Source organism: Dasypus novemcinctus, chromosome 12, assembly GCF_030445035.2.
Source record: "Dasypus novemcinctus isolate mDasNov1 chromosome 12, mDasNov1.1.hap2, whole genome shotgun sequence".
In the NCBI taxonomy this organism is placed as follows: Eukaryota; Metazoa; Chordata; class Mammalia; order Cingulata; family Dasypodidae; genus Dasypus; species Dasypus novemcinctus.
The window spans coordinates 8,895,197-8,910,712 of record NC_080684.1 but is presented as its reverse complement, the minus strand read 5'-3'; the positions used below and the strand labels follow the sequence as shown (position 1 = coordinate 8,910,712).

General features: G+C 36.5%; 1 protein-coding gene across 16 annotated transcripts in view; it reads right to left on the bottom strand.

Moving 5' to 3' along the window:
• Nucleotides 1–15,516, bottom strand: part of CNTN1 (contactin 1) — a 417,723-nt gene that overhangs the window by 185,493 nt on the left and 216,714 nt on the right. For all 16 annotated transcript variants that reach the window (XM_004461145.2, XM_004461143.2, XM_058307813.1 and 13 more), the window contains 2 exons: nt 2,190–2,323; nt 812–844 (listed from right to left, as the gene is read on the bottom strand). In XM_004461145.2, coding sequence (XP_004461202.2) covers nt 812–844; nt 2,190–2,250 — 94 coding nt within the window. In that variant the 5' untranslated portion in view covers nt 2,251–2,323. The remainder of the gene's footprint in view (nt 1–811; nt 845–2,189; nt 2,324–15,516) is intronic.

Below are 15,516 nucleotides of genomic sequence, written 5' to 3'. Positions count from 1 at the left end.
ACCTGCAATTCTACCTTTAGCAAGCACTACTTCTTTCACAGTCTCTCCGAATCAACATCCAGACACCTCCTGCCTTGTAAGCCTCCAAAACAGCCCACTCCAGCAAGATTCCAACCCTACTCAGCCGCTTCTTTGCAGGAGACATTATGAGATGCACTCACTCAGACGCCATCCTGCCCTGCCTCTCATAGAAGTTGAATAATTTACCCAAGATCATATAGCTAGTGAGTGCCAGGGGGGGATGCAAATCTGGTCTTACTCTAGATTCTGAATTCTTTCCACTAATCACAGCACCACAATTTCTGACAAGAATTGTTCCATGAGCTGGAATAGAATCTAAGTTATTCTAATTATGCATTTTATTCAATAAGTCAAACAACGAAAATTGCAATATCTTTGGGCTTCTAACTGAACTGAAACTTAAGGTGCCAAATTCATTAATGTTAGTTCAGAGGCTTTTAAAAGTAAGCTAACTATTTATAATGTTTGAAACATTACTTCAAAATTTAGTAGTGTGAGATTGTTAAAGAGCATGTAGGAAAAAAACAAATGAAGTAAGCCACATTTGATGAATATTTTCCATCTGTTACAATCCTGTAATAGGACCTTTGTCTGTGAAGTATTCATTCATTCATCGTGGCAGTCAAACAAGTTGCTTTACAATCCCAAGAAGAACTATCTTACAAAATTTCCAACTACTCTAACATTAAACACATGCCTTTAAGTTTAGAGAGTTAATAGATTAAAGCAGAGGTGAAATATGATTCAATTATAAAAAGTCTTTAAAGATTTATCCTTTTGGTCAACTTACCTCCATGACCATATCTTCTGTGCCATGTAAGCTCTAAAAATGAAAGGAGAAACAATTGTGATCCCAAAGTAGCTCTTTCGAGTTGTACTTTCAAATATTATTCAAATAAATAAAAGTGATGCTAGTTAATAAAATGAGATTATTTGGTTTTTACTCTTAAGGTTGAGCTATCATCACATCTTTGCTAGTAACAGGTTCAAAGGAGAGTAAGAGTAGGGGCATTGAACACAACAAGCATGGGCTACTTTCTTTGGTCTCTGCATTTTATAGTTGTAGCACTAAAACTGTGGTCAACAGAACTAGTAGAAATTTTCACTACTAAAATTATTTTTATTTTGTTAATTACAGTGACTTAAAATAGCACTAAAAATGTTTTATATTTATAATACATATTATATATAAAATATATAAGTATATGTTATAATAAATGTATTATATTTATATATTTATTTAAAATATATATTATATAATACATATATAATATATTATACATAACATATTATACATAACATATATATATTTATGTATAATATATAATATAGAAAATATATTTTATAATAAATATATAAATATAAAAGACATTTTGTTAGTGCTATTTTAAGTCACTGCTATTAACAAAATAAAAATAATCTCATACATACAATTACTATAGCTATAAAATAAATAGACATGTCATTAAAATTCATAATCATTAAGGAAATTATCTTTTATTGAGCTCTGAGGTCAGAGTGATAAAATTTATTGAAAATACAGTGCTCATTTTTAAAATTTCCTTTAAGTCAATAATTAATAAGAAATACAATAGAATGCCCATAGTTCTTTATTAAAGTGATCAGTGGGTATTGATATGTGATATGAAAGGATGAGATCCTCTATGTCTTGAACATAATGGGAACTCAGCAAGTGTATTAAGTTGAAGTAATTGAAATGAAGTTTGTAGGAAAATTGATTGTTAGAAACATAACAGCCTTGAGATAAAAATATGTTGCACCTCTATTTGTAGGAAATACTGCTGAATTCTTCATATTTGTCTTTGAATGGTAGAAATCTATTCTTTATTCATTCTAAAACAAGTGGACATTCAAAACCGTTTTGTCATTTTTCATACCCCTACTCATTGTAGCTTATTTTAAATACTGTTTTTCATAAGACTAGCTAAATAAGGAACAAGTCATAAGATTCAATAGTGTGCTTAACCTACTAATGACATTTCGAAAGAAGTGATTATTAAACATTCAGGAATTTTGTGAACCAGTTGTTAAACACAATCATCATTAAAAATTTAAAAATAACAAATTTAAATCATAATTTTATTTCAGATTTAATGAAATGAACACACATATTGACTACAATGCCACATGCAAAGGGTGTTTCTCACCTGTTAGACAAGAGGTAAAAGATATCATCACAAGGTGACAGACCAGCAGCCACATTTTCATCTTTGTTCAGTGGCAGTTAGGTTCAATTTTCAAAAGAGCTTTAGCTTTATGACAGTTGGATAATACTAAACACCTGCATCAACAGAAGGGGAAGGAAGAGGAGGGAAGAGAGAGGAACAGAAGGGAGGGGGAGAAGGGAAGGGAAGGGAAGAGTGGAAAGGGAAGTGGTTAACAACATTGTCTGTTATATTTTATATTCCTTGTTTATAGAATACATTTTAGTTTATTTCAATACATCTGTAACATCTTTAAACATCATACTGTAGCAAAGAGAGGATTCAGAGTCAGAGGATTTCAGCAGCCACACAAGTAGTGTCACATTAGGTTCAAAAGCAAATAACACCTAGTGTGTTTTAACTTTTTTCTTCTTCAACAATTGAGTATATTTAATACCTGCCTTTATTTTTTTATTTTTTATTTTAACAAATAGTGCCATTGTACACATTCAATATTACTCACTTTCACTGAAGATTAAATTTACTGAAAGGGCTGGTATAAATGCCCAGTTAAAAATCTGTTTGTAGAAGAGCTTTGTAAACTCACAAACATTATACAAAGGTAAATTTTTAGCATTACCTATTGGGGTATGTAAAATTTTTTTTTTGCCAGAAATACTAATTTTTAAATGTTAAAATACATCGATGAAAAATATATTAATTTCCCTTCCCCTGTTCACCTCATTTCAGCAATAGGAAAGATAATTATTTAATGTGTCAACAAGGGAGAATTTAGGTTTTTGGGGCCTTAGCTTTAAAAGTTGGGATCTCTCTTTATGAAAAAGACTACCAAATGACAAGTAATAACTTAGCTACAAAGCTAGGCAATGGTCTAATTACAAATATCTTGATTTTTAAAATTTTGCAAAAACATATGACCACCTGGGACCATGGAAGGGCCTATGTGAGTGAGGGGCCCCAGAATCCAAGTTTCTTCATTTTCCTGGTAAAACTGCCTTGCTGACCAGGCATATGGATAGGAGAAATTAAAAGGAATACAACCATTTTCTTGTTCTTAAGGAATTCATAGATAATGGCAACACATATGTTCACAAGTCAGCGCAATGAGACAGTTGTTTGAGCCTACATGCTAGTAAACTAGAAAAAATGTTACTTCTTTAAGTTAAAATCATTGTAAAATCAGCACGGTGTGAAGACACCTGGCCCTAGTCGTGGCAGGCAAGGCAAGCTGTGCCTCAACGTGAAAGTTGTTTGGTGATTTGGGGACCCAACCACATCTAGCTTTAACTCTGAGAACTACATGTCCCAGGCATGAGGGAGAGAGCTCCTCAATGGAGATATAATAGGAGTTTCACCTTGAAAAGACATTAAATCATGTTTAAGTGAACATATAATAACTTGAGCAATCTCATGACACAGTATTAAGTATAAAGTATAAATTAAGATACAGTTAGACAACATTTCTGAAAGGAAAATACCTAATTCTTCAATGTTGAGCATATAAATATATTTAAACATTGCTTAGAACAATAACAAAAAATGCTACTGATTGCTTGCCTGGTACTCATATAGGAAAGAAAAATATGAGCTTCTATAGATTTTAAAATCATGATTGATTTTGAAACCATTTTACCAACCCAATTTACAAGAAGCCTAGCACTGCGCAGAGGCTGGAAAAAAAGGTTTACTGGTAATTAATACATGAACTAGAATAAACATATTTTTTCCCTTTTGGTATATAGATATTCTGCTCTAAATAAATAATTTATTTCTAGAAAAAGTCAATTTGGATTCTTAGAGAAAGCGTAGAGAAAATGGGTCAAATTAGCAGCAGGAAATGATTAGATATCTTTGGAAAAGGAAAATTTATTCAACAGACTACTTTTTAAATGTTAGGATTAAAGGACTTTTCAACTTTTTATTTCAATCATGTTTGGTAGCATCAGTATCTAAATACCTACCTACATGAAAATTTTTGAAATCTCTACACATTGGTTATGTCTTTCTAAAGCTTGTCACAAAAACTGTGTATCTGAACAGTTTCTTGGCTTGTTGACTTCAAATTCCTCTCATTAGTTTATTCACAGTAATTTAATTAGGATTATTTCCTTTACGGAAAGAGGCAGGCAGAAGCAAACATGTGCAGTATCCAAAACTGGCATGTCAATCAAACAATTATTTTTTAAATGGCTAACTCACATGAAATATGTGAAAACATATAAAGCTTGTGATGTTTAATGCCAGTACTTAATGGATTTTAAATAGTTGTAATTTATCTATTAACTAACTCCTATATTTTGAGAACTCTAAATGATTCTTACAAATATTCAAATTTAAGAGTAAGGGGCGCTACTGCAGTTTTGGCGTTGTGTGAAGGAGCAGAGCTGACCAGCAAAAAAAAAAAGGAACAGGTAAATAGAGGTGAAGAATGAAGAGTGATTTCCTATAAAAGTTAACTTCAAACTTTTAACTTGGATGCAGTGTGGCGTGAGGTTGTTTATTCCCTTCACTAACTTTATACATAGTTTGGAAAAGAATTGGGGCAGATGTAAAGGAAGTTTAGATGTGTCCACACAAAGCAAGTAATTTCAGCAAATTGAAAATAAAATACAATAGAATTGGTTCTAGGATGTTATTTAACATTGTCTCTTCATATAACAACCACAGTATGTGAAAACTTATGCTAAGGAATAGCCAAAAGAGTACAGGACAATTCAGCCAGATTTTGTTTGAATTTTGGCTCACTCACTCTTTAGCTTACAACTTTGGACAAGTTACTCAAATTGTCTGACCCTAATTTTCCTTATATATGACATATGGAAAGAATGCCTCTCTCATAAAACTATTAAAAAGGCTGCATGGGATTGTGCATGTGAAATACTTACTATGCAAGTATTAGAAAAATATTAACTTATTATTTTACTAGATCTTAAGGCCATCAAGGTAGGGTACATATCTCTTGTTCATTGTTGTATCTCTAATTCTTGGCTCATAAAAGTCATTAATATACATTTATTTAATGAACAAATAAATGGAATGAATCCATAATTATATTCAAAAGCACGTGCCTTAAACAAACTGAAATTTAAATTTAAAAAAAATTTTTTAATTTTTAATTTTTTTAAAGTTACTTAGATTATATAGATGTCACATTTAAAAATACAGGGAAATCCCATATGCTCTGCTCCCCACACCTCCCACATTTTCTCACATTAACAACATCCTTCATTAGTGAGGTACATTCCTTGCAATTGACGAACACATTTTGGAGCACTGTCACTAAGCATGGATTAAAGTTTACGTTGTAGTTTACACTCTCTCCCACCCAATTCTGTAGGTTAGGGCAAGATTTATAATGGCCTGTATCTGTTACTGCAATGTCATTCAGGACAATTCTCAAGTCCCCAAAATACCTGTATTATACCTGTTTTTCCCTCTTCCTGCCCTCAGAACCTCTGCCACTGCCTCCACATTCATGATAACAGTTCTTCCATTACTAGAATCACAATAAGTCTATAGTACAATACCAATAAGTCTACTTTAGTCCATGGTTCATTCCCCAATCCTAAAGATTCTGGGATGGTGATGTCCACTCCACCTCTAATTGAGAGGGGGCTGTGCTGCAATAGGGCTGATGGGTGGGACTCTCTTGCTTGCAGTTGTAGAGTCTTCATTATAGGGTGCCTAAGAATTGCCTCCTGGGAGCCTCCTTGTTGCTCAAATGTGGCCTCGCTCTAAGCAGAACTCAGCATATAAATTACATTACCTTTCCCCCAGCATGGGACATTACTCCTGGGGATGAACTTCCCTGGCACCAAGGGATTACTACCAAGCACCAACTAGCAATGCAACTGGAAAAAAACCTTGACCAAAAGGGGGAAAAGGTAAAGACAAACAAGTTTATAGGGTTAAGAGACTTAAAAGTGTGTTAGGTCATTACAGAGGTTATGTTTACGCATGTCTCAGCAGGATCTCATTGACTGCCAAAGTAGATGCTACCCAAAATGGCAGGGCTCCTGAGGGCTCTGAAGACATTAAGACACTACAGCGAGGGCAGATAACTCAGGAGTTTGGGGCCTTGCCAGAGGGCACTACTCTGGGATTTATGCTCCTCAGAGTGACAGAGTTGGACTCAGTTGTGGTTTCCTACACATGGCTCTTCTGTCCTTCTATTTGAACCTATAATAAGTATTAGAGTTGGTAGGTGTATGTCCAAGAGACTTAAATCTTTGAGCTGTTCATGTGCCAGCTGAGCCGTGAATTTCAACGTAGTTGCAACGCCTACTCTCCAATTCATTGGTCTCACCCAGGACAACTAACATGGAGGTGATGATGGACAACTACCATACTAAGGAACTGAGAGAGTGTGCAACTAAAATTTAACTTTAATTCCTTACAGAAGGAAAGGACTGTGAAAATAGGTAATAAGGAATGTCTTTCATTGGGCTTTTGATCTTTGTTAGAGATTATATGTTGTTGCTTATAAATATGTTCTAGAATAGATAGTTCTAAATATTTTAAAGCATTTTAAAAATACATATTACTTTTAATATACATTTTAAAAATACATGTACTTTTAAAATACATATTAAATATGTACTTCCTTGCCCTCCAGTTTGAACATTCACATTTAGTTAGAGTGAAAAGTTTTCATTCTCTTGGGCCTTATATAAGTGTGATATGATGCTACCTTTTCCTTCCCTTCATAATGTTGCCACTTCAATAGGACTGGGAGTCATCACCTTGGCAGCATGTCATTTATTTCACTTAATGGATTTCTTGCCGATTGCGTATAAAAAGCATCCTTCACATCTTTTTCACAGTTTGTTTTGTGCTGGTGATCTGCTCTACGGTCTCACCACTTATTCCGTCACTCAACACTGCCTGATTAGATCCCTTCAGGAGTGCAGCAGATTCCAGACGGCGGTAAGGAGGAAGCCACCCCTGTGGATGCAGAAGGCTGCTCTTCTAATTGCTCTCTTGAGGACACATCACTTGGTAATTCACAGCTAGCTTCCCTGCCCTGATGGGTCTGAAACTGGTGCAGCAAATGAAGTGGCAGAGGAAGAAAACACACAAAGAACGCTGTCAAAAATGTGCCGGTTACAGGAGCAGACATTTTTCTTCCCATGAAATGAAATGAAACGGCAGCATGAACGGGGATGTTTCTGTCCCCGAGGCCACGCTATGCTGGCCAGCTCCCTGAACTCCACAAGCTTCTGAGCTACTGCTCCTCATACTCTCAGCCGAAGGTTCATGCCAGGTGCGGCAACCTGATGCTGCAGCCACAGTCCATGTCAGCTCTGCACTCTCCAGTGACTGGCGCAACCCGACATTTATTGGCATTATATGAATTTCCAAGAGAACTCAACTTTATCCAACATCTATTGCTAAATCTCTTCTACATATATTTTAAAACTTCACTATGTACTAAGGCAATACAGTGCGACTCTCTCCTTTCTTTCTCCTTTTCTTGTCCCATGCTTGTCTTTCCTATAGACAATGTGAGGGCTATCATTTGAGAATTTTGGTCCACATCTAGATAGGCATTTTTCTGCTGGATAAACAACAACTGGCTCTTCTGCTTTGTTCTCACATAGGACACCCTAAATGAATTATTCAAAAAAGTTTCAATATATTGCCAATCATTTTAGTCACGAACGATTATTTACGTAACATTTAGTACAGTTGTATTATAGAAAGGGTATTCCATCAAGATCAATAAAACAAAAGTTTCATTGCACTGATGGTATACAATCAGTGACAACGAGAGAGAACAAGAGCTCAGGAAAATTGAGAAAATATTCATCTATATTAACAAGTAGTCACAACTCAATTTTAAAAAAAGATACATTTTTGGGAAATCAGGCACAAGAAAACATATACCACTATATTCAACACATTTTACATGAAATGTCATGTTAAAAATAGTAGTTAATATTTGATCTGTGTTCTTCATTATTCTGATCTGGTTCTGAGGAACACTTGCTACAAAGTCTTATATCCAGGGAATGATTAAAGGAAATATGTTAGATATAGGTGGGGGATTATTCTAGGTGAATTTACACTAACACCTCCTACTTGCCCTGCAAAATTGGGGAACATTTTCCCCTCAGATTGAATCTGAAGGTCTACCTCTGCTGCTCAAGTCACTTAATCATCCTGAGATGTCAGTTTCCCCACCTGTAAAATGGCTATTCAAGTTCCTGCTACATAGGGTATTTTGAGGACTAAATAGTGTATTCCATGGATGCCTGTGTGTATATACTTATGCGTGTGTAAGTAAAAGCCCTAAGACATGAACATAATAGGAGTCAAAACACTGAAGTGGAATGAATGAAACGAATAAAGGGAATTTTCTGGAAATAAAATCAGTTTTGAGTAAAAAAAAAAAGCTACTCTTTAGAAAAGGAATATTTTACATTTTCATGTTAAGCCCAGTAAGCACCTTCATGTCAATATTATATCTCTCTAGTTAATTTCTGGATTCTTAAATTCAATTGAAACACATATGATGTGACTTTCTTAGATTCTTTAGCATCTAGCTTTAGTTGTCTGCTCTAGCTCTTATTATTGCACAGCATCATGTTTTCTTTAAACTCTGTCATCAAGTGATTATTATTTCAGTGTAACAATTCTTTTCCTGAAAAGTCATTAACAATGTTTGAGCAGCTTACTGCTATGATCAAATCTATTGATTAAAAATTTCTGAAGGATGTGGTGCTCTGATCCAAGGAATAACAGTAAGCACCCAAGGAAAATATCCCATTTTTAAAAAAAAGGTATTATGCATGGTATACTTCCTTTGCCAAAATAGACGCATGTGTTGCTCAACTAGCAAAGAGCATGATCGCTTTCAGCTTGCAACAGACGTAGCCCCTGAAACAGCCCGCACTTAATTATGTGTGAAGTTTATGCAAGAGAAGCAATACAACACGTTTCAAACATTTCAATAAATATAACTTTTCCAAAAAAGTGTGAAATATAATGAACTGTGAGTTGATGAGGGAAAAATCAAACTGAAAGCTTTTTGAAGAGATGGGTATTAATTGAGTGCTGACTGCACAGCCTACATTTTACAGAAGAGACTTTTTTAGATAATTGGATTTATGATTAATTACTCATCTGTATTTTAAATGATGTAATGCATACAGAGGAACTTAAAAATAGTGGAACCCCTTCTGTGATATGTATAGCACATATTTTTCGCAAGCTAATATAAGCCGCTAATGTCAGACAAGGCTATAATTGATGCAGCCATGTTTATTCATTAGGAGAGTTTCAGAAAACCCTCGCTTTTAGATGGTTTAATAAATAGAAAGTCCTGCATCGAGTTTGTCCCTTATTTTAGGAGTACAGGTGTGTGTTGTTAGGTACTTCTTGAAATCTGAGAAAATGCAGAGGACTTGCTCATCCCAAACTATCTTTGCCATGGAACTGATAAGGTGTCTACCTGAAATTACAAAACTAGAGGTATTAATGGAAAATAGAGATAATAATGAGTGAACCAGACAATTTCTGGATTTTTTTTTCAGTTCCAAGAATTAGTGACTCATAGAGCAAAGGAAGTGCTATTTCATTATCAAGAAAGATTTAGGACTCAAACATTTATTTATGAGGTTCTACCTATGCTCATTTCCACCCATATATTAATAAGCATCAGTTCATTACTCAAGGGCAAAGATTATGTCTTATTCTACGTTGAATCAACAGAATCTAGAACTAGATTTGGCAAAGAAATTCTGCTCAAAAGATGAGATGAATGCTTACTAAAGGGGGATATAAGGTAGATAAATTTTAGGGAGAATTGGGGAGGGACAATGGGAAAAAAACTGAGAAAACTTCTGCTGTCTATGGTTTACATGAAGAAGGGGGGTCAGAGGGAAGTGAAAGGGATCAGGTGATGAACGGAGGAACTGAAGGGCAAAAAGGTGACCCCAGATCCACAGGGACAATACAGAAGCAAATAACATGCATATATGCTTAAAAGCTTGCTAATTACCAGCCTCTACAATATCTCATCTGATCCCGATCAAATTTTTGTGAGACTTTTAAAGATCAGATGGAGTTATAGGTATCCTCTAGATTGCCCAAAGATACAGAACTATTACAGAGTCAGGATTTGCATCCAGTTATTCCAGATAGATTTAAATCCCATATTTTTATTGTTTAATTATTTTATTTTTTTTAGTTTTCAGGAGCCAGGGATTGAACCTGGGTCCTTATATGTGGGAAGCTGGTGCTCAACCACTGAGCCCCATCAGCTGCCCTGAGTTGGTTTTATCATTTGTTTTGCTTGATGTTTGTTTTTTCAGGAGGCACAAGGAACTGAACCTGAGAGTTCCCATGTTGGAGGTAAGAGCTCAACTGCTTGAGCCACATCCGCTCCCTATTGTTTGATTTTTAAAAGCTACTTAGAATTTATCCTTGCTCTATATCACAAGCAAAGATATTTTGAATATTTGATGATTAACAGAGTGCTCAGAAATGAAGTCATTGTTGTGAAGAGGGTTTTGTGCAGTGGTTGAGCACCTGCTTCACATGTATGAGGTCTTGGATTCATTCCCCAGTACCTCCTAAAAGAACAAACAAAAAACAAAATCAGGGGAAATGGACTTGGCCCAGTGGTTAGGGCGTCCGTCTACCACATGGGAGGTCCGCGGTTCAAATCCTGGGCCTCCTTGACCCGTGTGGAGCTGGCCCATGCACAGTGCTGATGTGCGCAAGGAGTGCCGTGCCACGCAGGGGTGTCCCCTGCGTAGGGGAGCCCCACGCACAAGGAGTGCACCCCGTAAGGAGAGCCGCCCAGCGCGAAAGAAAGTGCAGCCTGCCCAGGAATGGCGCCGCCCACACTTCCCGTGCCGCTGACGACAACAGAAGCGGACAAAGAAACAAGACGCAGCAAACAGACACAGAGAACAGACAACCGGGGGAGGGGGGGAATTAAATAAATAAATAAATCTTAAAAAAACAAAAAACAAAAAAAAAACCAAAAAAACAAAAAAACAAAATCAGTGTTTCTCAAAATGTGAGCGGGGAACTACATATATTAGCGATATGTGGGTGTGCCTATTAATAAGGTAGGTTCCTGAGCTAGTCTCAAGAATAAATTAGGGTCTCTGGAATTATAGCCCAAGTATCTGCATTTTAATTAAGCTTCAAGGGGAATCCTCACATAAGTTAATGTTGGAGTATTTCTACCACCCACACAGAACAATCCACAGATAACTCTGTGCACACCAATGTGTTCTGAAATCATTAAGGGACATCTTTAGTCAGGGTACTCAAAAAATCAGGAGATTCTCAACATTTAATAGCCTACCTTTTAAAAGTATGACTATGGCATACGTCATTGTAGCATTTGGTGTGGGTGAGACTTTAATATCCTCTATGTCTACATCTGATACACTTTGCCCTAACTTAATGGACAAGACATTTTGATTTATTGCTTTTACTAATATCTGGAAGTTTTCCTAGTTTTATATGAGATTCTACCCTCCTGTTAGACTATAATGACTTGACTGAATGTGAATTTAACTTCTCTTGTTGCCCAACTGCAATTCAAACTGATCTGAGATAGCTGGACCACTACAAAGAAATGTGCTCTGTGATACCTTCCCAGTGAATAGGACCTAAAAATCCAAAATAGGAGTTAATAAGTCTTTTGACAGCAGGAAAATATTCCCATGCCAGCAAGACAGGAGCTTCAAACTTCTTTCCCTTGTGTGCTCTTACACAGACATCAGACAGGACCTCTGGAGAATCGGTGCCACATGGAAGAGCTCGCTCAATTTCCACAGAGTGCTGTAAAGACTTCCTGGCCATAAATCCCTCCCTTTGTATTGCCTGGTTCCTCTGTGGAGAGAGTCCACATCTAATACAAAGCCTTTGTCACTGCTGCCACTCTGTTTCATGAGCACTACTCTAAGACCCAGTCCCTAAGGCAGCTACAAACCTCAGGATGTTGGAGGCTGCTTCACACTGATCAGTATCTCTATGTCCTGGGCATAAAAGAGCAGGCTTTTAAAAATAATTAGATTACATAAATATCAACTTCGAAAATACAGGGGATTCCCATATACCTCACCACTCCCCCTCCCACTCTTTTCCCCATTTGTTGTAATTGATGAACACATAACGAAACATCACTACTAACCATGGTCTAGAGTTTACATTATGGTTTACGCTTTGCACTGCACAATTTTATAGGTTTTGACAAAATATCTGATGGCCTGAATCCATCGTTGTAATGTCATGCAGAACAAATACAATGTCCCAAAAATGCCCCATGTTATACCTGTTTTTCCCTCTCCCTCTTCTCAGAACCTCTGGTGACCACTGCCTTTATATCAACGTTTCAAGTTCTTCCATTGCTGAAATAATATTCAGTCTACTTTAGTCCATAGTTGCATTCCCCACTTATGTTTGTTCATTCCTCAGTCTTGAGAATTTTGAGATGGATGATGACTGTTCTGCTTCCAATTGAGAGGGGACTTAGACCCCAGGGGGATATTGGTAGAACTGTCTTGCTTGCAATTGTAGATACTCTCTGTTTTGGGGGATGGGCATTGTCCACTATCATCATTTGTTAGTTGTCCTGGCTGAGTCCCATGAATTGGAAAGTAGATGTTGGCTGCAACTCTGCTGAGATTCAGGGCTCAAATGGCATATGAACAGCTGGAAGATTTAAGTCTCTGGGACATGTATGTAGTGGGTATAGTGTTAATTATAGTTTCAAATAAAAGGGGCAGAGGAACCATATGCAGGACAATTATAAATGAGTCCAACTCCAATACAGTGGGGGGATAGGTTATCATATGTTCCAAGATAAGGCCCACTGACAGAGTGCTGAATTCCTGGAGTTGTCTGCCCTGCTTATAGATGTCTCTAGAGCACCGAGGAGCACCCCCTGCTTTAGGCACTGTTTACCATTTACTGTGGCAGTCAGTGAGATCCTCCTAAGACATGCATAACTCTAACCTCTGGAATGAACTCCTGAGTCACTTTAAAATCTCTTAGCCATAAAAACTCATTTTCATTTAATATTTTCCCCTTTTGTTCAAGGTCTTTTTCCAAATGCAGTGCTAGTTGGTACTTGGTAATAATCACTTGGCACCAGGGAGGCTCATCCCTGGGAGTCAAGCCCCATGGCAGGGAGGAGGTAGTGAGTTTATATTCTGAGTTTGGCTTAGAGAGAGGAGGTAACTGTTAGGTAATATATACTACTAGGCTAAATTTCAATTTCACAAATACAAGGCTCATAAGTACAAGCATCAATATAAAGGACCTGGTGTACTGGTCTGTCCTCCTACTCTAGAACCTGACCATGCACTCTAGAGATTCTTGCCTCTCTATTAGAGAATGTAGCAGGACCCCCCAGGATGGGGATTCAATATTCTTGGTTATTCCATGGGTCTCCTCTCAAAGAACATTCTACTTTACCTATCTAAAGGTACATAGAATTTCTTTATGTTTTCTAACAAGAGATGCATACATGAGGGGAGAATGAGTATGATACCTTATAACACCCATTAAGGGCTGTTCAGGTTAATGGGCCTAGCATACAGAGGGCACATTCCTCCCTAAAGGCCAGGATATAACCCTACTTTATAAATAACATGGAGGAGTCACTGACTATAGGTCATTATATTAGTACTTAGTTGAGTGATTTCTACTCAGTTTTAGAAACAGTATAATTATTTTAATGTACTTTGATTCATTCTATTGAATCAATTCAAGCAGTATTTATTTTTGAAACACAAAATTGTATCTCAATAAATGTTTGTGGAATTTAACCATATTGATATGTGTATTTTTGCATGCTATCAAAAATGAAGAAATTTGTTTCATTTGCTTTAATCATATATAGGAGATGTTTGTTAATTTTTAATTATTCATTCATTTATTCTATAAATATTTATATCTACCATTTTGTAGTGGCAGCATAAATACAGATAAGTCAAAAATATACATTTGATGAGGACTTCCTAGATCAGGGGTTCTTAACAAGGGGTCCATGAGCTTGAATTGAAATTTAAAAAAAACATTATTCTTGTGGGGACATGTTGGTACAGGTGTGATATATTTATTAAATAATACACAGTATAGTGTGGGCTTAGTAAAGGGTCTGTGGTTTTCACCTGATTGACAAAGGGGTCCATGGAACAAAAAAGGTTAAGAATTCCTATTCTAGATTATAAGCTCCTCAATAGCAAAGACTTTCATTCCTTTTCTATACCACACATTGCCTAACATGATGCCTTACATATTGAAGATCTTCAATTAACATCTGCTGAATAAATTTGTTGATCAATTACTAAAACAAAATATTGTCCCAGATTTGACAGGTAGATCCATGTGGGTAAGAGGAAGTAGATACAGTGAAAGCATAAAGTAGTAAGGTAAAGGTCAAATTCTGAGAACAATGAAGAATTTAGCAAGGCCAACACATTGCTCATGGAAATGTTTAAGAAATATACATGGGAAGAGAAGTGTAACAAATTATGGTTTCTTTCCCTGGGTGTAAGTTGTGACTGAAAACCTCTGTAAGAAAATATCTCATAACATTTATTCCTAAGTGATCTGGTTATGAAATTTTTTTTTCTTCAGGTGTATCCCTCTCCCACCCCTGGAATGGCTTCTTCATCTGTCTGCTCATTGTCAGCTCATTGTCTGTGCTTACTGTGTCTGCTCATCTTCTTTAGGAGGCACTGGGAACCAAACCTGGGACCTCTCATGTGGGAGGGAGGCACCCAATTGCTTGAGCCACCTCTGCTCCCTGCTCATTGTGTCTGCTCATTGCTCCTGACCATTGCATCTGCTCAACTTCTTTAGGAGGCACCAGGAACTGAACCTGGGACCTCCCATGTGAGATGTGGGAGGGAGGCACCCAACTGCTTGAGCCACTCTGCTTCTAGATATTGCAGGAACTCTTTAGTTCTTTTATCTGGACGCCTTCATTGCATCAGGGTTTCAGATTTACATTAACATTATGGTCTTGTATAGATTGCACAGAAAACGTTATTCCTTTTCATTCAAACTTGTATCAAATATTAATTGCTTACAGTTTTTAAAATGCCAACAGGGCAAGTGTGGAATACTTCTTTCCATTTCTATAAAATTATAGATTAAAGATGTCCCTTCAATAACTTAAGTCCAAAGGAAAGGGGTTGTATAGCTTCTAATAGTAACTTTCTATTAATCAATGTAATAAATTATTTATTGGTATAAGAGTGCAATCTTATCAACCAAGACTGTTATTAAATACTGTGGCAGACTGAACTACCTATTCCAGGAAATATGTCCTTCA